The 26,399-nt window shown below is 36.4% G+C and overlaps 1 protein-coding gene across 3 annotated transcripts in view; it reads left to right on the forward strand.

Moving 5' to 3' along the window:
• NME7 (NME/NM23 family member 7) overlaps positions 1-26,399 on the forward strand; it is a 258,876-nt gene that overhangs the window by 40,074 nt on the left and 192,403 nt on the right. For all 3 annotated transcript variants that reach the window (XM_079935494.1, XM_079935492.1, XM_079935493.1), the window contains exons 2-6: positions 1,669-1,776; positions 2,514-2,680; positions 10,857-10,967; positions 15,155-15,205; positions 16,516-16,723. In XM_079935494.1, the coding sequence (XP_079791620.1) occupies positions 1,669-1,776; positions 2,514-2,680; positions 10,857-10,967; positions 15,155-15,205; positions 16,516-16,723 (645 nt within the window). The remainder of the gene's footprint in view (positions 1-1,668; positions 1,777-2,513; positions 2,681-10,856; positions 10,968-15,154; positions 15,206-16,515; positions 16,724-26,399) is intronic.

A 26,399-nucleotide genomic window follows, 5' to 3' on the forward strand; every position in this document is an offset into this window, starting at 1 on the left:
TGTCTCTTACCTTTGTTTTCTCTTGACTAATAAACATTTAAATGTGTCTTTTGGATGATTGTGGGAAAAATAAAATAGTGTCTTAAAAGCTATCTCAATTATAGCTTATGAGTACAATCATAAATATAACTAGACATAGTACTATTAGAATTTATAAGTGAATTATTAACATAAAAGGAACCCGTCTATATACTATAACCAGAGAATCAGATGCTAAATCCAGAATTAGCTACAAAACCCTTAGATTCCTTTCTTCTTTATGTCCTCATTTGCTTATTATGATGTAGGACCTTTGGGGGCTAAGATATTAATAACATATGATGGGAAATCCTGCCTAATAGTCAAGGAAAGAGGGCCATTCTTCGACTTAACGTTTTCATTGTATGCACCTCACAGATCTTCAACTAGAGGGAGCTGAAGTGATCAAAGGGCCTCAGCTCCTGTGCTGTGGAATCTACTGCTGCTTTTGTGCTTAGGACATGCTTCCCAAGGGCTGCTCCCAGCCCGTGACTGAGAGGAGCAGGGATACTAAAGCAGGCCTGTCCCTGGAAGTCAGAGAACTCTCTGAGGGCTAACTGGCTTGCGCACCGCCCAGTGGTCTTTTTTTTTTTTTTTTTTAACATCTTTATTAGAGTGTAATTGCTTTACAATGGTGTGTTAGTTTCTGCTTTATAACAAAGTGAATCAGCTATACATATATGTATCTCCCCATATCTCCTCCCTCTTGCGTCTCCCTCCCTCCCACCCTCCCTATCCGACCCCTGTAAGTGGTCACAAAGCACCAAGCTGATCTCCCTGTGCCTTGTGGCTGCTTCCTACTAGCTAGCTATTTTACATTTGGTAGTAGTGGTCTTGCTGAACCTTCCTTAGTCTGTAGAGCAGTCCGGAAGGATTCCACCCAGTCTTCCTTCACTCTCTTCTTCACTCAGTGTCAGATTTGTATTGTGGTCTGTCAGCCTTCCCTGGATCCCTCCCTATTTTCTCTTGTAGGAATTTCCTGTACAGAATTTCTCTTACAGAATAGAATTTTTGCATGTTTAATCCTGTCTTGGCATCGTGTCTGCTTCTCCGGGGACCTAGACTAACACATTCTCTCACTGTTTCTATAAAAAAATACTATCATGTGAAATTACTAAGGAGAGTAAAGATGCTTACTATAATTTGAATGACAACAATATTCTAATACTGCTGGAGTCTTAAATGTAGTACAGTTATGTTCTAAATGTAATTGAGAGCTAGCCACTCAGAATTTTTTTCTCATACTAATTTTCTTTTCTTTTTTTTCTCATACTAGTTTATTGATTATCTGCTTATATGTAAACTTGCTTTCAGAAGGACTGAATTATCACAGTAGTCAGATCAGGAGCTCATGTTCTAAAAAAAATATCAATTTATCCAGGATGATTGGATGGCTGTGAAGTATTAAGCAGTTCATAAGTCATCTTTGAGATATCTAAGGGTGTTTAATAAGAAATTAGAAGGAAATATGTATGAGGGTATGTTGATAACTGGCATACTGTTGAAAAGCAGAATTATTCAATACAATAAGTAATAATAAATTTCTTCATTGCAAATATTTGGTAATTCTTTCTTTCAATTTGTATGATTTTTACAAGAGTGCTTATATTTTATATGTTAGTGTTAAAATTCTTCTATCCTTCTTTACAGAATCATAGTGAAAGATTCGTTTTCATTGCAGAGTGGTATGATCCAAATGCTTCACTATTTCGACGTTATGAGCTTTTATTTTACCCAGGGGATGGATCTGTTGAAATGGTAAATGAGCCTTTTTTTGCTTTAAAGTTGGCAAACGGAGTGAAGGTGGGATCCAGAGAGGAATAGGATTGCCTTTTTTATAGTTGCTTGTAAAAATACATTCTTTTCATTTTGGGAATTTTAAACATTTTGGTATTATAATTCCAATACAAGAAGATACCTTGTGTCTTTACTTTTAATAGAAATTATTTTTTTGGTTAGAAAACTGAAGTGGGATTACTTATGCTTTGGATTAAGTGATAGTCAATAAGTGGCTATAGATAAAGATTATCATGCTCATAAATATGTCACCATTGTTGAATGCTGTTATCGCTACAAAAAGTCAAATTGAAGAAGACTGAGTTAAAAGAGTCATGCTTGTTTCTTTGTGTCCCTTTGTTGAGGACTCCTTTTGCAGGTGGACCTATTTGGTATTGGGATTTTTTGTTGTCAAGAAAGCAGAAATTTGGAATTTTTCTGGGATTTCATAGGCACTAATTTGCTGCAGTGATTTGGAAATAAATCTTTCTATCCAGTGTTTTTTAAAGTATAAAATTTGTAATTTTTATGTTATTACTAGAGTAGACTAGGAAATACATAAGTTATGAAAGAAATTATGATTTGTACTTATAGCAAAAATGAAACAGAATGTAACTTATGTTTAATAGAGCAAAATTAATAACTATTTCTAGTTTTATAATAAGGTTAACATTACCTACTGATAATTATTTGTTTCATTGTATTGTTTTTGATTCCAGCATGATGTAAAGAATCATCGCACCTTTTTAAAGCGGACCAAATATGAAGACCTTCACTTGGAAGATTTATTTATAGGCAACAAAGTGAATGTCTTTTCTCGACAACTGGTGCTACTTGACTATGGGGATCAATATACAGCTCGGCAACTGGGCAGTAGGAAAGAAAAGTAAGAAAGCAAGTATATAATCTTTTTAAAATTCTTAGAACATTATGTATGTCTTGATACCAAATTCAAACTTCTTGTTTCTATCTTTTGTTTTTACAGTATAGATATTTTTCAGTGATCCAATTCAGTATTATGACATTTTTAGAATTTTGTGGAGCAGATTCTGTGATTTGCTCTTCACTCAGGGAACAAAGTGATGCTCATAGTCTTAGGCAATGATTATTTTCCAGAGGAAAGAATGCAAACCTTTTATACACCCTCATCATTCTTCTAACTGGGAACTGAAACTGTAAGTCTTAGTGTACAGCATAAAGATGGTTTATGGGGGGGAAGTAGTGATTGCCAGAAGCTCAAAGGAAACTCAGGAAAGTAAAGCTATTTCTTGTAGAAGAGTAGGGAAGGCTTTGTGAAGGTATTTGACAGGATCATGAGAGATGGACTGAATTTTTACCCAGTTGGATCAAGTCAGAGGAATGCTGGTCAGAGGAATGAGTATGAGTAAAAATACAACAGAATGTTATACACTAGGCAGAGCTCATTGTTCTTCATGACTGGCTTGGTGGTTAAACATTTTTTTTAATTTAAGTAGTAAAATAGACTGATTAGGATGGTAGCCATAGGTATGAAGAGGAAGGAAGGAAAGTGATTAACCGAAGTACGGTAATAGTAGTAATGATAGGCATTAATATCTGTTAGCTATTTTTATAAAAGTTATTGTGTTAAAATGATTTGTGTGCATCATTTATTTAAGCCCTACAACAACCTAATACACAAGCTAATAATATTATTATTAGCTCCATTCTGCAGATGGAGAAGTTGAGGCTTAGTGATGTTAGGTAACTTGCTGAAGGTCACGGAGTAGAGGCAGGATTAAAGCCCAGCGTCTGTCTGAATCAAGAATAGGAGGATTTAATCACAGGAGAATGGATAGGACCTGCAAAATGATTGTCTTCTTTCTGTCTCAGTTCATTTTTATGTCTCCTGTGGCACCTCACACATCTCTTATACATTACAAGCACCTTGTCTGTGTTAGATGAATGACTCGTTGAATAACAATTTAAAATTTATTATCTACTCTTTCCTTTTCTTCATTTCCTCCCTGTTTTCAAATGATGACCTTTGATCTAGCTGACAAAGGTGTTTTTGTCTAGATTGTTTGGAATATATATTGTCTATTTTTGAGTTTTATTCACAGACGTAATAGATATCTGATAAATATTGACTGATCAATTGAAGACAGGATATGTGAGTATTTTGAAAAGAAAAAAGTATACAAAAACATTGTGATACAAAGAAACTTAATCTGTCTTGGGATCACAACTGCATCTCTAAAGGCCATGGTGGTGATGCCTCAAGCAGTGCATTATTCACAGGGGATGCCCCACATAACTTTGTTGAATGAATGAGCTTATGTTGGTGAAAATAGTCGTTGTGTTTGGAGGCAGAGCTCCCCGCTGGCTGCCTCCCTGCCTTCTTCCCTCCGTCCCACTGCACGTGGCTCTTCCTGTGAAGCGGAGAAGCTGCAGTATGGTGCCTTCTGTGTGTCTCTCTGGTCTTCTCTCTTCATTGTTTGTCATAGCTACATTTGTCATTCTGACTTTCCCTCAGTTTTGATTTAGAGCAGAGACAGAACAAGTTGCAGTTGTAGCTGAAAATTAGGCTAGCCAGAAAACATAATACGAAAATGACATTGTAATTTTCAACCTCTACGTTTATGAGTTTGCAGCTTTCTGAGTCTAGCACGAGCTATATTTGAAATGGAATGTCAATTCTTTGGTCATCTTTCTTGGCTCTGGTTTCTGTGGTTTATATATTGTGCTGACTTGGGGGATTCTCTGGATTTGTGGAGTGATTGTTGCAGTAATGAAAAATAGGGATCACTGGTGGAAGTTAAGGCTATATGTATAAAAAGCTCCCCAAACTATTTAATTCTATAGGAAAAAATACCTGTCAAACTATATTTTGAGGTTTGCCACCCAAATAATAGCTGGTTATCTACCTAATACCTGAGTCCCCCCATAGTAATATTCTTTCTGTGACTTCTTTACAAGCCCTTTATAATTCTGGAGGTTCTTTGATGCTCAGTGTGGTATTAGTACACAGGTGGTGATGGATCAGTGAGGTGGTGAATGACTCATAAAAAAGGAAAACCAAAGCTTCCCAGGACAACTCTGAACTAGGAAAAAAAAAAAAAGAATGTTAGACAAATAGGAATCTCTTTGTTATGAGATCTACTGATAAAAGTCCATGGGATTAAGGAAACACCAAGCACAGTTCCTTTATTTACAAGTAATAAATATTTATAGCTTAATTTTTGAGCACATGCTATATGCCAACCACTGTGGTAGGCATCTCAGTTCAAGACTACTTGAAGTTTTCATTTAAACTAGCAAAAATAAGTGAATTAGGGAGACAGGGTTAATAGTATGACCCAATCAAAATAAAATAATAATAGCTGTAACAATTATAATTTATATATATATTAATTGATTTGTCTACAGTGAATGTTGTTGATTCCATTTTACAGAGCACAGCCATAGTCACACAACTACAAAGTAAAGGGAAACAAGTAAATCTTGTTGTGTTTGACTTTAAAACTCATTCTCTTTTTATTAAAACCTCTAATTAATATATTGGTAAATACTATTGAATGAACTGATTTAAAAATAGGAGGAACAGAAGAATGTGAAGACAGATTTTAAATATTTGGGCTTTATAAATATAATTAATTAAAATATGTGCAATATTGTATTTTTACTGACTTCAATTGTTTCACCATTTTCTCTTCTGATTCTCTCCTAACTGCAAGTGGGTTAAATCCAACAACCATTTGGGTGATTTAAATAAAATTCTTCAGAATTCAAGAGTTTTAAAAATATATTGTTTCATTTAAATGACCAAAGAAGTAGGCATATGGAGAAAGAAATACGTGCATGTCTATCATGGTCCCATGGAAATAGCTTCTATGTAATAATTATAACTTAGCCTAGTTCTCAGTTTTATATAGTGTCAAGGATAATTTATGAACTAATTACATCCCTATTATATTTATCATACTCAGCCGTTTTCTTTCTGGAGTAAAGCCTGTACTGAGAGGGAGGAGTAAAGCTGATCTTCATGGTGCCCGTCTGCTAATTTTGAGGCACTTATCAAGATAATTCTATATAATTCAATTTAGCTAACAAACTAGCCTCAGCTTCCTAATTCCCATTAACTGTAGAAATCTGACATTCGATTTACATTTTTATTCTCTTTTTCAAAAATCTCTGTATTGAGGTATAATAGACAAACAAAAAGCTATAAATATTTAATACATACAACTTGGTGAGTTTGGAGCTAAGTGTATACCCATGAAACCATTACCACAATCAAGGGTATAAATTTATCTATTACCTCCAAAATTTTCCTCCCACCCCCTTATTATTTTTTATATTGAGTTTTCTTTTGTGGTAAGGGAACTTAATGAAAGATCTACTCTCTTAGCTAATTTTAATCTATTCTCCTTATAAAGCTCCTCAAATCAAATGGATAAATGTTATCAGTTGTCTATGAGTCATAGTATTTGACTTAAAAACATTTTTAATTTTTTTTCTTTTTTTTTAGCGTATTCAATTTTAATTTTAGAAGGTAATAAATTGATGCTTTATGGTTTTGCTGTTCAGATGTAAAGACATCATACAGGCTTTTTGTCATCTCTTGGGTTCAGTTAGTCTCCATTCTCCCTTCTGAATATTAACTGATGGAGCACTAACGTAGGCGCCAGAGGCAAATCAAAGTAAAGTGCTGGTTTAGGCTGCCTAGTGTAAGCCAGCTCTGAGAACGGTTGAGCTTTATTCCTACTTCTCCACCCCAGCCCTGCCCTCCTTCCCAGTCTGGACCTTGGGGCCCGTCTGAGGGAGAGAGATACCTTTAGAGCAAACCCTGAGAGCACACTTGCCCATCCAGCATGGGAGACAGAGCACCAGAGAGAGGTAGGTTTCCATGCAGGTGCCGGCCTCTGCCTCTGCTGTGCTAACCAGATGGAAGCAGGAGAAGAACTGTAGACTGTGTCCTGCATGAGGGCTTGCAGGTCTGAGAGAGAAGAGGCAGGGCCGCATACAACCAGAAACCCTTAAATGTGGCCATATGTGGAGGAGCAAATGAAGGGGGTGGAGAGAGGAAGCGCTCTCCTGGGAATGGAGTAGAAGTCACTTTACCCACGAGGAGCAAAGGTACACATGTTCTCATTGTTCCTGGAGTTTTATTTCTTTAAGCCAGTCGGCCTAACAATTTTAAGTAGACCAAGGCTACTTCTCAGGGGAGGAGACCAGACAATTACTGGTATTAGTTCAGTTCTGTTCTCACCTTTGGGAAACTACTCCCTCAATACCAATTACTGTTACTTTACATATCCTCCTAGGTGGTGGTGAGCAGTTGAGTTTTGGCTGCAAAAAGGCACTGAAATGCATTCAAGTAAGACTTTAGTTCAATTACCAAGGCCTTGCTAAAAATTCACACACCCCCTCCCCCCTCCCCAGCCAATCTTTATCTCATCTTTACTTACCTGTGGTCTCATCGTCCAAGATGGCTTACTCATGCAGGCAAAAAACTGAATGTCCAAAACAACAATGAAACTATATAAGTTGGAAGAGAGAACATTGGAGCTAAAGTGTTCTAAAGTCTTTCTAAAGGGTCAAGATATTATACAATTTTAAGAATTTTAAGTTAAATAAGTATGAAAAAGTTTCACAGCTAACCACTAGAAAAATAGTATTTAAACTCCAAAACAATAGAGAGTACAGTAGGCAGAATCATGGCTGCTCAAAGATGTCCATGTTCAAATCTCTGGAACCTATGAATGTGTTACTGTATGGTCAGGCCCTTCAAGACGGCTGTTTTCTTGCTCTCTGTAGATCTCCTGATTGACTAGGCCCTGCTTCCCTCACATGACTATCCAATTCTCTTAATTGTAAGGGTTGTTAATTAGCCCTTGTTAACTGATGAGCTCACCTGAAATCAATTCCCCCCTGAGTAAATGGTAGCCTCCCTCTGTCCTGAGTAGCCAAGACTGCTGCTACAGCCTGCCTGCAGTCTGCCACACACCTTGGGGTGTTGCTCCAGGACCTTGCTTCAGACATGTAAGTTCCTCCATCAGTTAAACCATTGAGGTCTCTTTTGCTGCTCTCTGGGCTCTTTCTTCTGTCTCGAGGCTGGGCATCTACAAGGCTTACAGGCCTGCGGGGGCAGCCCAACAGTTACCTTACATGGCAAAGAGACTTTGCAGATTTAAGATTACAGGCCTTGAGATGGGGAAATTATTCTGCATCATTCCTGTGGGTGCGACCTAATCACAGGAGTCCATAAAACCAGAGAACCTTTCTGGCTGCAGAGAACCAGAGAGATGCCAGTGTGAGAAGCACCCAGTCTCCATTGCTAGATTTGAAGGTGGAAGGAGACCCCAGCCAAGGAATGGGTGGCCTTAGCCATCTTTCTCAAGAATGGATTTGATTGATAATGTATTTTTGGTTGATATCTTTTTGTCATTGCTTTACTTTCAGCCTTGTTAAGTTATATTGTAGATATATCTCTTGTAAACAGCATGCAGCTCTTTAAAAAAAAAAATCAGTCTGGGGCTTCCCTGGTGGTGCAGTGGTTGAGAGGCCGCCTGCCATTGCGGGGGACACGGGTTCGTGCCCCGGTCCGGGAAGATCCCACATGCCGCGTAGCGGCTGGGCCTGTGAGCCATGGCCGCTGAGCCTGCGCGTCCGGAGCCTGTGCTCCACGACGGGAGAGGCCGCAACAGTGAGAGGCCCGCGTACCGCAAAAAAAAAAAAATCAGTCTGAAAACCTCTAGATTTTCACTGGTGAGACTAGTACATGTACATTTACATATGTTGTATTAGTATTTTTGTACATATTTTGACTATTTTACTGCTTTCCTGCTTTTCTCATTTTTTCTTCTTTCCATTCTTTTGTTGGGGTGTTTTTCCTCTCCAGAGTTTTTTTTCTCTGTAGTCTTTTATTGAAGACATAACAAATTACCACAGTCAGCTGCTTAAACAATACAAATTTATTATATATCAGAAGTCCAACACAGATTTCGTCAGGTTAAGATCAAGGTGTTGGTAGGGAAGGCTACATTTCTTTGTGGAGGCTTTAGGGGAGAATCCATCTCCCTGCCTGTTCTAGCTCTTGAGGCCTCAAGGAAAGAGAAGCCTGGCTGTCTCAACCGACCCACTAGCCAAATGCAGCAGTATGACCCATCCCAGGTGAAACCACTCCCCAGCCAACCTATATGATCTTGAGAAGTTGTTTGTAGTTTTAAGCCACTACATTTTGGGGTGGTTTGTTATGCAGCAGCAGATAACAGCGGCACTATTAATATATTTTCGTGGCCCTTTACTTTCTTTGTGTGCTATCTTCACTTTTAAATAATACAAATGATTCCTAAAGCCGATCTTATTTTCCCTCCAAAATGCATTTTAACTATTATCTACTGAACAATGAAGCAGTGAAGACATGACAGAGGAACTTGCTTAGAGTAATTAATCACAGTAATCAACGCTCTGTCTCCTGTAGGCACTTAAAGAGAAAATGAAACTGCATTTTTTTTCATATTCCTTCTTGTTCACTGCCGATGTGTTTTATATTTTCTTTAAGAGCTTTGGTTCTTGAAGATGTTTCCAGAGTTTAGCATAAACAATCATGGGTTACTTTGCTTTATAATATTTTAAACAATGTGAGCTAAAAAAATGATGAGTTTTAACTGTATCTTTGAAGCCATATAAAATGCTAGAAGTGACTCACTTGCTTCAAAATAAAAAGTCCGTTTATTACAAGCCCTATCAGACTAAAATGAACAACTTTTGTTATTTAAAAGTTTTAAAAGCCAGCCATAAGTTATATCCAGTTGTAAGTAAGGATATTTGTATCATTATATCCTTAGCTAAGTTTGTCTCATTGGTGAAAAAAGTCTACTTTGAGAAAGCCTACCAGTCTCCTTTTATGGATTCCTTGAGTTAATGCCAAAGGGTCAGAACAATTGAAAATAAAGGGAAAGTGACAGCAATTTTTTTTTTTTTTTTTGCGGTACGCGGGCCTCTCACTGTTGCGGCCTCTCCCGTTGTGGAGCACAGGCTCCGGACACACAGGCTCAGCGGCCATGGCTCACGGGCCCAGCCGCTCCGCGGCATGTGGGATCTTCCCAGACCGGGGCACGAACCCGTGTCCCCTGCATTGGCAGGCGGACTCTCAACCACTGTGCCACCAGGGAAGCCCAACAGCAATTTTTTATCTTATTTTGTGTGCCAGATAAACTGAATTACTCCAACTAATCTGATTTTACCTTGCGTTTGCAAATGTTAGTCTTGAGGATTTGTGATTATGTTCCCTTTTGCTAATATTAATAGCAACATTATTTGTGGTGTGGTGTGGAAGGAGCACAGACCCAAGAGTCGTGTGAGCTGGGTGTTCCGTCCTGAGGAGGCCACAGACCAGCTGTGTGATCTTTGGAGGGTTACCTCTCTGGGCCTTGTTAGTTTCCTTGTTAGTAAAATGAGGAAATTCAGGTGATCTCCATCTCTAAAAATCCATTAATTCTGTGGCTTCAGAGGGGAGAACGCATAGCTCTGATGTATCCTCTAAGAGGAAAGTGTGATTTTAAAAGTTAGCAGGGTGTTCGCTAGCCATATACATCTTCAGGTAAGAGATATTTAGTTCTTTTTATATCATTCATGCTATGAATAAAGTGTTAATAGAAGAATTTATATTATTTCCAAATCAGTGCTGAACTGACTGCATGGCATACACATGTTAAAGTCTAAGAGACTGAAAGTCAAGCTGATATGTTTAATGCAACTCTTTAGAGAATTGTTGTCTTTTATAAAGCATATGCTAAGAAATAGAAATCTTAAACACCTGTGTTTTATAACGTGGACATATTTAAAACGAGTCTTAACTTTTTTTCCCTCTAAACTTTTATTATTTTTCTAGATTGGGTACCTAATTTTTATTTCCTTGTGAAAAAATAGTAAACTTCCATTGTATAAGTTTTTATGAGGCCATTAATACACTTGTATTTATAATTCACTTTGATGTTTGATCTAGGATTTTTAAGGAAATTATCACTGCTTGGGAATTATAAGTAAAAACTGCCAAACTATTTTTATCTTTAAATTTATTCTTTATTTCTTTATAGAACATTAGCCCTGATTAAACCAGATGCAGTATCAAAAGCGGGAGAAATAATTGAAATAATAAGCAAAGCTGGATTTACTCTAACCAAACTCAAAATGATGACACTTTCAAGGTAAATTTTTTGAGCATTTTCAGTTATGTAATGTCTGGTTCCTTTTTTCAAAAAAAAATCATCTATCTTTCATGTCTTTGTTTAAAAACTTCTGGGCTTCCCTGGTGGCGCAGTGGTTGGGAGTCCGCCTGCCGATGCAGGGGACACGGGTTTGTGCCCCGGTCCAGGAGGATCCCACATGCCGTGGAGCGGCTGGGCCCGTGAGCCATGGCCGCTGAGCCTGCGCGTCCGGAGCCTGTGCTCCACAACGGGAGAAAAAACTTCCACAGAATGACAAAGAATAGTATAGTAGGAAATGGAAGACAACAGGTAATCAGATGCATAAAGGATGATTGAACTCTAAGCAAATAGGAGTTGTCAGGTTATACTATTAACTATTTATTAGACATGAACTCTTCATTGTCTTTCATAACCCCATCTGCTTTTATAACACCAGTGTTTCATAGTTGTAATCTCTTCTTTTATACAATGTAACACATTGTATAAAAATTATAGAAGAAATGAATATTAGATTATTTCTATTTGACAAGGGAATGTTACTGTTGAGATTTTCAAAAGTCATGTGTTTGGAAATGTTTTATTTCCTTCCAATATATATAATTGGCAGATATACCTATTTACTGCTCTGAAAAGCAAGCCATTCTATCTGACCAGATATTTTCTAAGTTATTTAATGAAAGTAAGACTTAGTGTTGCGGGCTTCCCTGGTGGCGCAGTGGTTGAGAGTCCGCCTGGCAATGCGGGGGACACGGGTTCGTGACCCCGTCCAGGAAGATCCCACATGCCATGGAGCGGCTAGGCCTGTGAGCCATGGCTGCTGAGCCTGCGCGTCTGGAACCTGTGCTCCGCAACGGGAGAGGCCACAACAGTGAGAGGCCCGCGTGCTGCAAAAAAAAAAAAAAAAAAAAAAAAAAAGACTTAGTGTTAGGTAGAGACATTCATGTAGCTGTTAGGCAGGGCTTGACCCAGCAGGTTTCTTAGCTTACTTCACTGATTTGTGTGTGTTTGTTTGCTTAGGTGTCTTCTCACTGATGTTCCTGGCTCTTTATCCCATGGAACGGTTGCTTTTTTGTCTCTGTGAGAACAGGGACAATGGAGAGCAGTAGATAGTGTAGCTTTGATAAGTCTGAGCCCTAGAAACCGTAACAAAACATCCTCATTTTTACCCCAGTAATGACAATTTGAAATTTTCCCCTATGTAAGATCTCCCAGTTTACATATATTCTAGAAAGGCAGGCGTCTTCTATTTCAGAGCACAGAGTCTAGAGCCAGATTGCTTGTAACTGCACCGCTTAGTAGGTTGTGACTCTGAACAGCTTACTTCTGTGCTTCAGTTTCTTCATCTGCAAAATGGAGGTTATAACATCATCTGTATCATAAAGTTGTTATGAGGGTTATGTGAGTTTAATAAAAGTAAAGTGCTTTGAAAAACCGTGGCACATAGTAGGTGTATATAGGTGTTAGCTATTAGTGGTAGTAGTGTGGTACTAGTGATATCACTATTATTTAGTAGAAACCGAGGTCATGATCCTTTATGAGCATAGTTATATTTGTCCCATTTCTGTCTTGTATTGAGACATTTGTCCCATTTCTGTCTTGTATTTCTTCTGTATTGAGAATGCTTGCCCTCACAGCAGGCTATGGGACTGAATTCTGGAGAGATGACTTTGAATAGTTTCAGTGAGATTAAAACTTTTTTATGTCTCTATAGTTCCAGTGTTTGATAATTTGGTGTCAAACTTTCCACAATAAAGCTACCCAAGAAAACTTAACAGCTTTTTAAATTGTTTATAGCACCTTATACATCTCTATTAATATTACTGTCAAGTCTTGGATTTTACCCAACTTAAAATCTAATAAGTTAGTCTATTACTCTCTCCGGGATGCTAGCAGAAGACTTGAAACTTCTGAGTCAGAGACAGAGGGCTTGAGTATGGTCAGTAAGCAGCATGAACATCATGTTTCTGTTGGTTCGCTTTGCTTTCATGTCCTGTGGGAATAATATGATATGGGCCCGGGTGGATGTCGTACACACAGTTGATTGCATCACCTCTGAGGAGCATTGAACTTAGGTTACCCACTGTTTCATTAACGAGCAGTAAACAAGCCTTCTGTTTGTACTGAAGAGGCATGACCTCACCCCTCAAAGTTGCTCATTATAAACATAACTCCAAGAAATGGCTAGGATAAACAGTAGCTGGGGCCTTGCATTCTTGGCCTACCCAATAAGACACGTTAGGAGTGTCAGAGACCCATGGAGGAGTATCTCCCAATGCTTAAAACTTTTCTAAACTTATTTGCTCAAATGTCAGTTCCTCCCTCATGACAGTATCTGAAAGGCAGAAGCTGAGTTCCATCTAACTTTGTACTTCTAGTTCTTGGATCAGTGCCTGATTCAAAGCAGGCACTAAGTAAGTATTTCGTAAAAGAATTAATAGATCTTTGTGACAATGGTGAGTTTCTTTATAAAAACACAACAAAACAAAACAAAATAACAGCAAAAAGACTTCTCTAGGTGGTGATGCACTTGTTAATCCTTCTCTCCATCTAAACTTTTTAAGGGAGGAATTAAGAATGATGAGAAAAAAACTCATGAACTCTCATCTTGGTTTGTTATAGATTTTCAGTGGAAATAACTATGGAGTCGGTGACATATTAGAAGAAAGCAATAAGATACTTTCAGTAATTAATATTTTTCTTTTCACTGATATTAAACATGATTTTTCTTAGTTCGGTTGTGTTAAAGTTTAGAATTGGTCATGTTAGTAGTCTTGCTGCTCACTCTTCTAAAATACTCCCCACTTGAGGATTTTTAGACGCTCAGTTTTACCTCATTTTAGGCTGCAATACAGAATATCCATATCATTTTTAGGAATTCTTTTCCTTACCCTCTAGAATTTTTTTTTTTTTTCTGAAGTTGGTAATAGTAAGGTCATAAGCAATCAGAGATTTGGGTTCAAATCTCCCTGTCCTTCTTCCCTTACCAGCACTTTGACCCGGACAAGTTATGTAATCATGCTGAACTTCATTATTTTCAAATGTAAAATGAAGATGATCATACCTATTTCAATATATTGTTATGAGGAATAATAACATTTAATGTTGGGCATATAATTCCCTCTAGAAAAATGAGTTTTCTTCCCCTTCCATTTCTTGGGATGAATTTTATTTTCTATACTTGCATAGTATACTTTCATAATCTTTTCACGGCCAAAGAGAATATTTTAGTACACTTGGTTTGAATAAAAGTATATCCTGATATAGCTTATTAAGTAAATTCATTTTGTAATGGGCCTATAAGATCTTAAAGCATTGCATACTAAATTACCAAGCCTGAAAGGTTAATCTTTTGTTAGGGGATACTTTAATTTGCTATTTTAAAAAGTTGATGTTGACATATATTTGTCATATACTATGAATTAAGTTTAAAGCCTTTGAGAAAACTGTACAAGTTTGAGACACTTGGTTTGATTAACCGAAAAGTCTAAATAACTTTTAAAATCAGTGTAAAAGTCTGTTATCCTTTCATTGTCTCTGTAGTTGTGGGACTATAAATTTAAAAGTAAATCCCGATTGCCCTTAATAAATTCAGATTTCTGAATATCTCCATATTATCCATTTTTTGGGGGGAATGTAAGTTCAAGGATTCGTTTTTAATACATTAAAAACCAATAAGAATACATTGATATGCATAATTTGTCAAGCAGTTTTTAAAAACACAAGTATATAGTCTTTCTTTTAGGGTGATCTAAGGAAGAAAACTATAACTATTAAAGTAAAATTCTAGGCTAACCTCTCAGGTTTAAAGCCGGTAGAAGGAGGTAACAAATTTTGAATTTGAAGATGGCTTTGCATTTTTTGATGTAACTTATTTGAACTTTAAAGAACAAATAATTTTTATTGGTCATATGTTAAACTTTGGCTTTAGAATGTTAAAGATGCTAGTGAAAAGGAAGATTGTCGATTTGAACATGAGTAATAAAGTAAATATTGCCTCTTTTGTTCATTTTAATTTTACATCTTAGCATAGATATCCAAAAATTTGAAAAGAGGGGAGATTTGAGCAGAATATTTGGTGAAAAGTCCTTAACTCACATACGGATCACATAGAGAATTTCATTATTTTATTAATGTAAGTTAAAATAATTTCCTTACATAATTCTTAACTATTGTCATTTTGATTATAGGAAAGAAGCAACAGATTTTCATATAGATCATCAGTCAAAGCCCTTTTTAAAGTAGGTACTGAAATTGGGGGTCGTGGGATATAATGGAGGATATCGTGGAAAATGAAAGAGTTATAATTTTACAATTCAAAAATTTGTTACATGAGAATAATTTGTCAAAAAGTCCTTAGCAACATCTTGCAACTGCAGAGAGCATTTTTTCTAAGAATTGTTTTTTTTCTCTCCTTTTATTAGTTGAAAATTCTCTTATCATTAAATAAACATATTAAACTTTAATCAGAAGCAAATAAAATGTTTAAATCATAAGGAGCATAGCTTTCTTTTTAGATTTCAGTAGATTAAAAATAGAGAGATAATTACATTTTATGTTGAATATCTATTTGTTGTGTTTTAAACTCTTATTTTAGCATTCTCAATGTATATAAAACATTGTTCAAAGAACCTTTGTATGTTAACTAAGTTGTTTGATATACGTTTTGTTCTTTGAAATATAGCAACAAATATGTTAGAAACAAACTATGTTCTAAATATTTGGGTTGTATTTAAAGTTAAGTGAATATTGTGCACCTCATATTGCTATTGACAAAGGAGGAATACTTATTTTTCTAATAAAGAAGGATTAGCCAAGCTGCTGCAATAGAAATGCTATTTGGTGTCCTGTACAGAATAGTGCCTTATTAAAGAAAATTTTTACATAAGAAAATCATTATGGTATAGATTATTTTAAACCAAGCATTATAAAAATGTTCTCAAACCTTGTGTAGAATAGGCATCTACAATTGTCTTGGAAATTATTCTTTGTTATAGTCTTTGTATGTGTTTATAGTATTACAGCTTCTAGTGGAATGTCTTATATGTCACTAGACCAACTCAATGCTTATTGACTGAAAATTCGTTGTCATTCTTTGAATTCTAATAGATCTACACAAAAACAATTAATTCTTACTGCAAATATATTACAATACATCACTCATCACTTTCTCTACTGCGATTTCATTTGACTGCAATGGTAAACCATGTGAAAATAAAAAGATTCTTCTGTACCTTTCAGAGCAATGTAGAAAGCATAGATCAAAAATATGCATTTTAAGTCAATGAAGTAGTCTTAGTTCAATGAAAGATTGATTTTTCTGCTAATAGTAATTGACAACACTAGTGATTTGTAGACACTCGGGCCACTGTAAGGCACTCAATTTATGAAAATTTTGTCTTGCCCATGTAAAATTCACTATGTCCAGTAGTTCTGAGATCATGATCATGAGTGTGTTGAAATACTCAAATTGTAATATATCCTTGTTGTTAAGAGAGGTACCTAGGTTGATAGAAAAATGAAGCAAATCAATCTTTCACCTGTTTCACAGTGAGCTGATCCAGTTTATCACCAGTGGTCCTATAATTGCCATGGAGATTTTAAGAGATGATGCTATATGTGAATGGAAAAGACTTCTTGGACCTGCCAACTCTGGACTGGCACGTACAGATGCTCCTGGAAGCATTAGAGCCCTCTTTGGAACAGATGGCATAAGAAATGCAGCTCATGGCCCTGATTCTTTTGCTTGTGCTGCCAGAGTAAGGTGTTTTTAAACTACTTCAATTCTGTTTTGGTTTTGTTAAATGTTTGATGTCAGAGTAAAGCATTTTGTCACTGCTGACTTAGGGTGGATTTATACAGTGGTGTAGCAGTAGAGAAAACCTTTGACCTTTTGCCTAGGATTAACAGTGTTTCAGTGATACATCTCCTTTGAGAACTGGTAACCTGGTCATGGTCAGGATAAGTTTTCTCCAATTGAAATACTTATTGTCCCATTTTGTTCCAAAGACTTAAATTACTGAGGCTTATCAGTGTATGACTTCTTCATCTAAGAATACCAGTTTATGGAAAGTGAATATTCAAAAAGAAGACATCATTTCATACATTCTTTCTTTGACTCAGACTTGACAGCATATATTCAAGCTTAACATTCTTTTCTTTTCCTATATATAGCTAGTGTTTATGAAAAAGTTTTCCTACTCCTTATTTTAAATCCATATAAATAAGGTATTATTACACTGGGTTTATACTGATGTTGAATTAATGAAGTGCAAGTTAATTCTTAGCATTGTGAGAAGTTTCTTAGCTAATTTAAGATGGTTTTTAGTCTGGTCATATTTTTAATGGAATAATATTGGAGTTTTATGATACAGTTGACCCTTGAACAACGTGGGGGTTAGGGATTCCAAACCACTGTGCAGTCGAAAATCTGCCTGTAATTTATAGTACTCCCTCCGCAGCCACATTTCCTCCCTATCCAAGTTTCCTTGGCATCCAATCACAGATCATGTAGTACTGTAGTATTTACTGTTGATAAAAATCTGCATATAAGTGGACCAGTGAACTGTTCTAACTTGTGTTGTTCAAGGGTCAACTGCTAGTTGATATATATATTTTCTTCTCCTTTCAACTCTGTCAATAAATCCTTTTGGTCTTTCTTTCAAATTAGACCTTGAGTTTGATCACTGTGGTCTAAATCACTGTTATATTTTATCGACTATTGCAAACAGCTTCCTAATTCTTCTTTACCTTCTTCTCTTACACTCAATTTATGAAAAATTTACCTTTCCCAAGTGAAATTAACTATGTCCAAGTGATCTTTTAAAAATAAATCAGATTAACAATTCAGCTATTAAACTCTAGTGAACTTTTGTCTCTTATAAAATCTTAAGTATCATAGCATGCAAAGCTCTACCTGATCTGGTCCCTATCAACTTCTATAACATCATCTACAACCAGTCTCTCCCTTACTCACTCTGTCTCAGGTATTCTGACCGTCTTGCTAATTTTAGAATAGCATATTGCTGCCTGGCTTATTTAGTTAACAGCAAAGAATGAGCTGATGAGGTCACAAGTAATCAGGGAGATACACATGGTTTGAAGACCACGATAGCACAAGACTTTTGTCGTCTTCTCTGAGGAAAGTGGAGAGCTGTTGCAGGGATTTGAACAGAGGACTGACAAGCTTGACTTGCCATTTAAAAAAGATTGCTCTGGCTGCTGCATTGAGAATAGACTGTAGAGGGCAAGAGTAGCAACAGGAGCCCAGTTAAGAGGATGTTGCAAATAATTCAGAGAGGTGATGGCTTGGACCAGGGTAGTAGCAATGAATGGAGTGCTGAGATGTATTTAAAAATATAGTTTAGTGGTTGAAGGTCAAATGATGAAAATTTCCTTCCAGATTGAATGTAGAGTATGAGAAAAAGAGAGATGTCTAGGATTACTCCAAAGTTCTTGGACTGACCAACTGAAAGGATAACATTGAAATAAACTTTGGTTTATTGAAATAAACTGAAATAAGGAAGGCTATGGCTAGAGTCAGTATGGATGGAAAATAAGAGGTTACACTTTGGACACTGCAAACTTAACATGTATGTTAGTTATCCAAGTAGAGAGATTGAAGAAAAAACTGAATATATGAGTTTGGGGGAGAGGTCTGGAAACCATGTGAAACTGGTTGAGATTACCAAGGAGAGTGTAGCTAGAGAAAGAAAGAGAACAGAGTTGGAACCTTTATGCCCTGGTAAAGGATTAAAGAGGAGAAAGAAGCAAAGGAGGTAAAGGAGGAGCCTTTAGTGAGGTAGAAGGAAAAAATTCAGAGATAGTTGTGTCCTGGAGCCAAGTGAAGAAAATATTCTATGAGGAGAGAACGATCAGTAGTGTCAAATGAAGCAGATGTATCAAGTAAGAAGGGGACTGGGAATTGAAAATTAGATTTTGCAATGCAGAGGTCATTGGTAAACTTGGTAAGATCAATGTTGATGGAGAGTTGGAGGCAAAGCCCTGCTTGGAGTGGATTTAAAAGAAAATTGGAGGACAGGAATTCTAGACAGTGAATCTAGACAACTCTTTTGGGGCAGTTTTTGCTGCAGAGGTGAGCAGAGAAATGAGGTGGTAGCTATGAGGAAAAGCAGGGTCAAATTTTTTTTTAAGATGAGAATTACAGATGTGCAAAATTAATGATTGGGGAAAAGGGGGAAACTTACTGTAGCAATGTCATTGATTAGAGGGAATCAATGACATTGATTGAGAGGGAAGGGAAATTAGAGACCAGATTGACTGCACAGTGGTGCGTAGGTACTTGTCTTTAGCAGCAAATGGGAAGGCAGAGTATGTGGGTTTTGATGCTGATACTTATTGCCTCAGTTTTCTCAATAGGAAAGTAGGAAGCAAGGTCAAAAACAGCTAAAAGTGAGGATGAGAGAGACAGTATTGGTTGGTTAAAAAAGAGAGGATGTGAAATAATCATCTGAAAGACTAGGCAAAGGAAGAGATTAGGGAAATATGGTATGATGGCTGTACTGAATGAATGGCTCACCTGAAGTTCATGGTCATGAACTATGAGTGTGGATGTTCTCCAGCCATGTTCAGTTGCATGAGTGTAGGTGCAGAGTAGGTGAAGGGTTGCTTTAGCCATGGCTGTGGTTTTGTGAAGCAAGTATGATAGGAGGGTTGTGGTTGTCAAAGGTATATGCAAGAGTGATTATAGTCCCTGACCTTTGATCTTATTTGTAGACATTTACTATAAATGTAGTATTATTTTCAATTGTTAAATGCCAATCAGATATTGTAAGATATTATAAAAATGATGACATAAATAATTAATGAAGGAAATTATTGGGGGCTGAACTGAAAAGTCATTGATACGTTCCTCCTATTTCCCCCATGAGCATCTCACCTCATCCCTTTCTCTGTTCTTGATTTTCACCAGTTCATTTAATAAATTTGAGCACAAATGTACCTGTCAGATTTTAGATAACTTAGGCTCTGTATGTATTTATACATTAGACGATTCCACCAAGGAGTTCCATGAGGGCAGGGGTTTTTTTTCTGTTTTGTTTTGATTATTAGAATCTGCCTGCTACATAATAAATGCTCAGTAAATACTTATCAGGAGAATTCATTCATCCAATAAATTGGTCATTAAGCTCCCTAGCTACTTCCCGTTAGTAAAAAATATTTTTTCAAAGTCTTTTTTTTTTAAGAAAAACTTTGGATATAATATAAATAAAATGGGAAAAGTGTCAGCATATCACTTTGGTATTTTTCTCGAGATGCTTTACCTTACAGATGTTCTTTGCCTTTTACCATAACATGAACCTTGACTCTAAGTCCAGCTATACCGTATCTTTATCGGATAGTGATATAGGTTGTACATTTATTTCAATAATACTTTGATGCTGAAAATAAGTGGATTTAGAAATGCAAGGGAAGTTTTATACATTAACATGGTAAAGCTAGACTCATCTTAAGTATATATATTTGTGTGTTTTGATGCATGCACATACGTAATGCATGTGCTAAGCTTGGTAGAAAAATTCCTACCTGCAGATACAGTTTGCAGAATGACCTTTCCCGCCGTTTTTTTTGTAGTGGAGAACCTTCTACAACTTTAGCTACCATAATCCTTCCTTCAAAGAAGTGTCTTAAGCATATTTGTTTCTATTTTGTGCACTTAAATTTTCTCAGCTATTTCTGACGTTCATCTCAGAAATACCCCATTATTTGTATGAACCCGTTAGGTTATACATATTCTTGATGTTTGTCTTGGGAAGAGTGAGTATTGTGGACGTTATGTTAGCTGACCAGCTATCAAGGAGAAATACTGCAGCTGGAACATGTAGCATACATGAGGAAGCAAGGACCATATTGACAAAAGATTGAAAAACACTATACAAGCAGTCCCAAATCACCTCTTTTTGACCTTGAATTCCTATTAGTTACTGTGTAATCTTTTTTTTCCTTCTTTCCCAGATTTCACCAAAGCCTAGACTATACTCACTGTTTGCAGTTGCCTTTGACTACATTGAGAGCAGTCATTACAATTTGGCTTCATCCTTTCATTCCACTGAAATCATTTTGACTAAGATAACCTATGTCCTCTTAATTAAAAAATCCAAGAAAAAATTATCATTTCTTATTTTACTATATCTACTGTGCTTTACTGCAACATTTAACAGGTTTGCACACTTTCTCCTTTTTGAAATATTCCACAATATTTTAATTCTGTGATATCTCACTATCCTTTTTTGTTTTATATTTAGCAGATCACAATCTATGTCTTATTTTTTTATTTTTATTATTTTTATTTTACATCTTTATTGGAATGTAATTGCTTTACAATGGTGTATTAGTTTCTGCTTTATAACAAAGTGAATCAATTATACATATACATATATTCCCATATCTCTTCCCTCTTGCATCTCCCTCCCTCCCACCCTCCCTATCCCACCCCTCTAGGTGGTCACAAAGCACTGAGCTGATCTCCCTGTGCTACGCTGCTGCTTCCCACTAGCTATCTATTTTACGTTTGGTAGTGTATATATGTCCATGCCACTCTCTCACTTTGTCACAGCTTACCCTTCCCCCTCCCCATATCCTCAAGTCCATTCTCTAGTAGGTCTGTGTCTTTATTGCTGTCTTACCCCTAGGTTCTTCATGACATTTTTTTTTCTTAAATTCCATATATATGTGTTAGCATATGGTATTTGTCTTTCTCTTTCTGACTTACTTCGCTCTGTATGACAGACTCTAGGTCCATCCACCTCATTACAAATAGCTCAATTTCATTTCTTTTTATGGCTGAGTAATATTCCATTGTATATATCTGCCACGTCTTCTTTATCCATTCATCCGATGATGGGCACTTAGGTTGTTTCCATCTCCGGGCTATTGTAAATAGAGCTGCAATGAACATTTTGGTACATGACTCTTTTTGAATTTTGGTTTTCTCAGGGTATATGCCCAGTAGTGGGATTGCTGGGTCATATGGTAGTTCTATTTGCAGTTTTTTAAGGAACCTCCATACCGTTCTCCATAGTGGCTGTACCAATTCACATTCCCACCAGCCGTGCAAGAGTGTTCCCTTTTCTCCACAACCTCTCCAGCATTTATTGTTTCTAGATTTTTTGACGATGGCTATTCTGACTGGTGTGAGTTGATATCTCATTGTAGTTTTGATCTGCATTTCTCTAATGATTAATGATGTTGAACATTCTTTCATGTGTTTGTTGGCAGTCTGTATATCTTCTTTGGAGAAATGTCTATTTAGGTCTTCTGCCCATTTTTGGATTGGGTTGTTTGTTTTTTTGATATTGAGCTGCATGAGGTGCTTGTAAATTTTGGAGATTAATCCTTTGTCAGTTGATTCATTTGCAAATATTTTCTCCCATTCTGAGGGTTGTCTTTTCATCTTATTTATGGTTTCTCTAGGAGGTGGGTCAAAAAGGATCTTGCTGTGATTTATGTCATAGAGTGTTCTGCCTATGTTTTCCTCTAAGAGTTTGATAGTTTCTGGCCTTACATATAGGACTTTAATCCATTTTGAGCTTATTTTTGTGTATGGTGTTAGGGAGTGATCTAATCTCATACTTTTACATGTACCTGTCCAGTTTTCCCAGCACCACTTATTGAAGAGGCTGTCCTTTCTCCACTGTACATTCCTGCCTCCTTTATCAAAGATAAGGTGACCATATGTGTGTGGGTTTATCTCTGGGCTTTCTATCCTGTTCCATTGATCTGTCTTTCTGTTTTTATGCCACTACCATACCGTCTTGATTACTGTAGGTTTGTAGTATAGTCTGAAGTCAGGGAGCCTGATTCCTCCAGCTCCGTTTTTCATTCTCAAGATTGCTTTGGCTATCCGGGGTCTTTTGTGTTTCCATACAAATTGTGAAATTCTTTGTTCTAGTTCTGTGAAAAATGCCAGTGGTAGTTTGATAGAGATTGCATTGAATCTGTAGATTGCTTTGGGTAGTATAGTCATTTTCACAATGTTGATTCTTCCAATCCAAAAACATGGTATATCTCTCCATCTATTTGTATCATCTTTAATTTCTTTCATCAGTGTCTTATAATTTTATGCATACAGGTCTTTTGTCTCCTTATGTAGGTTTATTCCTAGATATTTTATTCTTTTTGTTGCAATGGTAAATGGGAGTGTTTTCTTGAGTTCACTTTCAGATTTTTCATCTTTAGTGTATAGGAATGCCAGAGATTTCTGTGCATTAATTTTGTATCCTGCTACTTTACCAAATTCATTGATTAGCTCTAGTAGTTTTCTGGTAGCATCTTTAGGATTCTCTATGTATAGGATCATGTCATCTGCAAACAGTGACAGCTTTACTTCTTTTTTTCCGATTTGGATTCCTTTTATTTCCTTTTCTTCTCTGATTGCTGTGGCTAAAACTTCCAAAACTATGTTGAATAAGAGTGGTGAGAGTGGGCAACCTTGTCTTGTTCCTGATCTTAGTGGAAATGCTTTCAGTTTTTCACCATTGAGGATGATGTTGGCTATGGGCTTGTCATATATGGCCTTTATTATGTTGAGGAAGGTTCCCTCTATGCCTACTTTCTGGAGAGTTTTTATCATAAATGGGTGTTGAATTTTGTCGAAAGCTTTCTCTGCATCTACTGAGATGACCATATGGTTTTTCCCCTTCAATTTGTTAATAATGGTGTATCACATTGATTGATTTGTGTATATTGAAGAATCCTTGCATTCCTGGAATAAACCCCAATTGATCATGGTGTATGATCCTTTTAATGTGCTGTTGGATTATGTTTGCTAGTATTTTGGGGAGAATTTTTGCATCTATGTTCATCAGTGATACTGGCCTGTAGTTTTATTTGTTTGTGACATCCTTGTCTGTTTTTGTATCAGGGTGATGGTGGCCTCATAGAATGAGTTTGGGAGTGTTCCTCCCTCTGCTATATTTTGGAAGAGTTTGAGAAGGTTAGGTGTTAGCTCTTCTCTAAATGTTTGAAAGAATTCGCCTGTGAAGCCATCTGGTCCTGGGCTTTTGTTTGTTGGAAGATTTTTAATCACAGTTTCAATTTCAGTGCTTGTGATTGGTCTGTTCATATTTTCTATTTCTTCCTGATTCAGTCTTGGCACGTTGTGCATTTCTAAGAAGTTGTCCATTTCTTCCAGGTTGTCCATTTTATTGGCATAGATTTGCTTGTAGTAATCTCTCATGATCTTTTGTATTTCTGCAGTGTCAGTTATTACTTCTCCTTTTTCATTTCTAATTTTATTGATTTGAGTCTTCTCCCTTTTTTTCTTGATGGGTCTGGCTAATGGTTTATCAATTTTGTTTATCTTCTCAAAGAACCAGCTTTTAGTTTTATTGATCTTTGCTATCATTTCCTTCATTTTCATTTATTTCTGATCTGATCTTTGTGATTTCTTTCCTTCTTCTAACTTTGGGGGTTTTTTGTTCTTGTTTCTCTATTGCTTTAGGTGCAAGGTTAGGTTGTATATTCGAGATGTTTAATGTTTCTTAAGGTAGGATTGTATTGCTATAAACTTCCCTCTTAGAACTGCTTTTGCTGCATCCCATAGGTTTTGGGTTGTCGTGTCTCCATTGTCATTTGTTTCTAGGTATTTTTTGATTTCCTCTTTGATTTCTTCAGTGATCACTTAGTTATTAAGTAGTGTATTGTTTAGCCTCCATGTGTTTGTATTTTTTGCAGAAGTTTTCCTGTAATTGATATCTAGTCTCATAGCATTTTGGTCGGAAAGGGTACTTGATACAATTTCAATTTTATTAAATCTACCTAGGCTTGATTTGTGACCCAAGATATGATCTATCCTGGAGAATTTTCCATGAGCACTAGAGAAAAATGTGTATTCTGTTGTTTTTGGATGGAATGTCCTATAAGTATCAATTAAGTCCATGTTGTTTAATGTATCATTTAAAGCTTGTGTTTCCTTATTTATTTTCATTTTGGATGATCTTTCCATTGGTGAAAGTGGGGTGTTAATGTCCCCTACTATGAATGTGTTACTGTTGATTTCCCCTTTTATGTCTGTTAGTATTTGCCTTATGTATTGAGGTGCTCCTATGTTGGGTGCATAAATATTTACAATTGTTATATCTTCTTCTTGGATCGATCCCTTGATCATTATGTAGTGTCCTTCTTTGTCTCTTCTAATAGTCTGTGTTTTAAAGTCTATTTTTTCTGACATGAGAATTGCTACTCCAGCTTTCTTTTGGTTTTCATTCACATGGAATATCTTTTTCCATCCCCTCACTTTCAGTCTGTATGTGTCTCTAGGTCTGAAGTGGGTCTCATGTAGACAGCATATATATGGATCTTGTTTTTGTATCCATTCAGCCAGTCTGTGTCTTTTGGTGGGAACATTTAATCCATTTACATTTAAGGTAATTATCGATATGTATGTTCCTATTCCCACTTTAATTGTTTTGGGTTTTTTATTATAGATCTTTTCCTTCTCTTGTGTTTCTTGCCTAGAGAAGATTCTTTAGCATTTGTTGTAAAACTGGTTTGGTGGTGCTGTACTCTTTCAGCTTTTGTTTGTCTGTAAAGGTTTTAATTTCTCCATCAAATCTGAATGAGATCCTTGCTGGGTAGAGTAATCTTGGTTGTACGTTTTCCCCTTTCATCACTTTAAATATGTCCTGCCACTCCCTTCTGGCTTGCAGAGTTTCTGCTGAAAGATCAGCTTTTAACCTTATGCACATTCCCTTGTATGTTATTTGTTGCTTTTCCCTTGCTGCTTTTAATATTTTTTCTTTGTATTTAATTTTTGATAGTTTGGTTAGTATGTGTCTTGGCAAGTTTCTCCTTGGATTTATCCTGTCTGGGACTCTCTGTGCTTCCTGGACTTGATTGATGGCTTCCTTTCCCATTTTAGGGACGTTTTTTACTATAATCTCTTCAAATATTTTCTCAGACCCTTTCTGTTTTTCTTCTTCTTCTGGGACCCCTATAATTTTAATGTTGGTGTATTTAATGTTGTCTCAGAGGTCTCTGAGACTGTCCTCAATTCATTTCATTCTTTTTTCTTTATTCTGCTCTGCAGTAGTTATTTCCACTACTTTATCTTCCAGGTTACTTATCCGTTCTTCTGCCTCAGTTATTCTGCTATTGATCCCTTCTAGAGTATTTTTAATTTCATTTATTGTTTTCTTCATCGTTGCTTGTTTCATCTTCAGTTGTTTCAGTTCCTTGTTAAATGTTTCTTGCATTTTGTCTATTCTATTTCCAAGATTTTGGATCATCTTCACTATCATTATTCTGAATTCTTTTTCAGGTAGACTGCCTATTTCCTCTTCATTTGTTAGGTCTGGTGGGTTTTTATCTTGCTCCTTCATCTGCTATGTGTTTTTCTGTCTTCTCATTTTGCTTATCTTACTGTGTTTGGGGTCTCCTGTTTGCAGGCTGCATGTTCGTAGTTCCCGTTGTTTT

Source organism: Stenella coeruleoalba, assembly GCF_951394435.1.
Source record: "Stenella coeruleoalba genome assembly, chromosome: 1".
Lineage (NCBI taxonomy): Eukaryota > Metazoa > Chordata > Mammalia > Artiodactyla > Delphinidae > Stenella > Stenella coeruleoalba.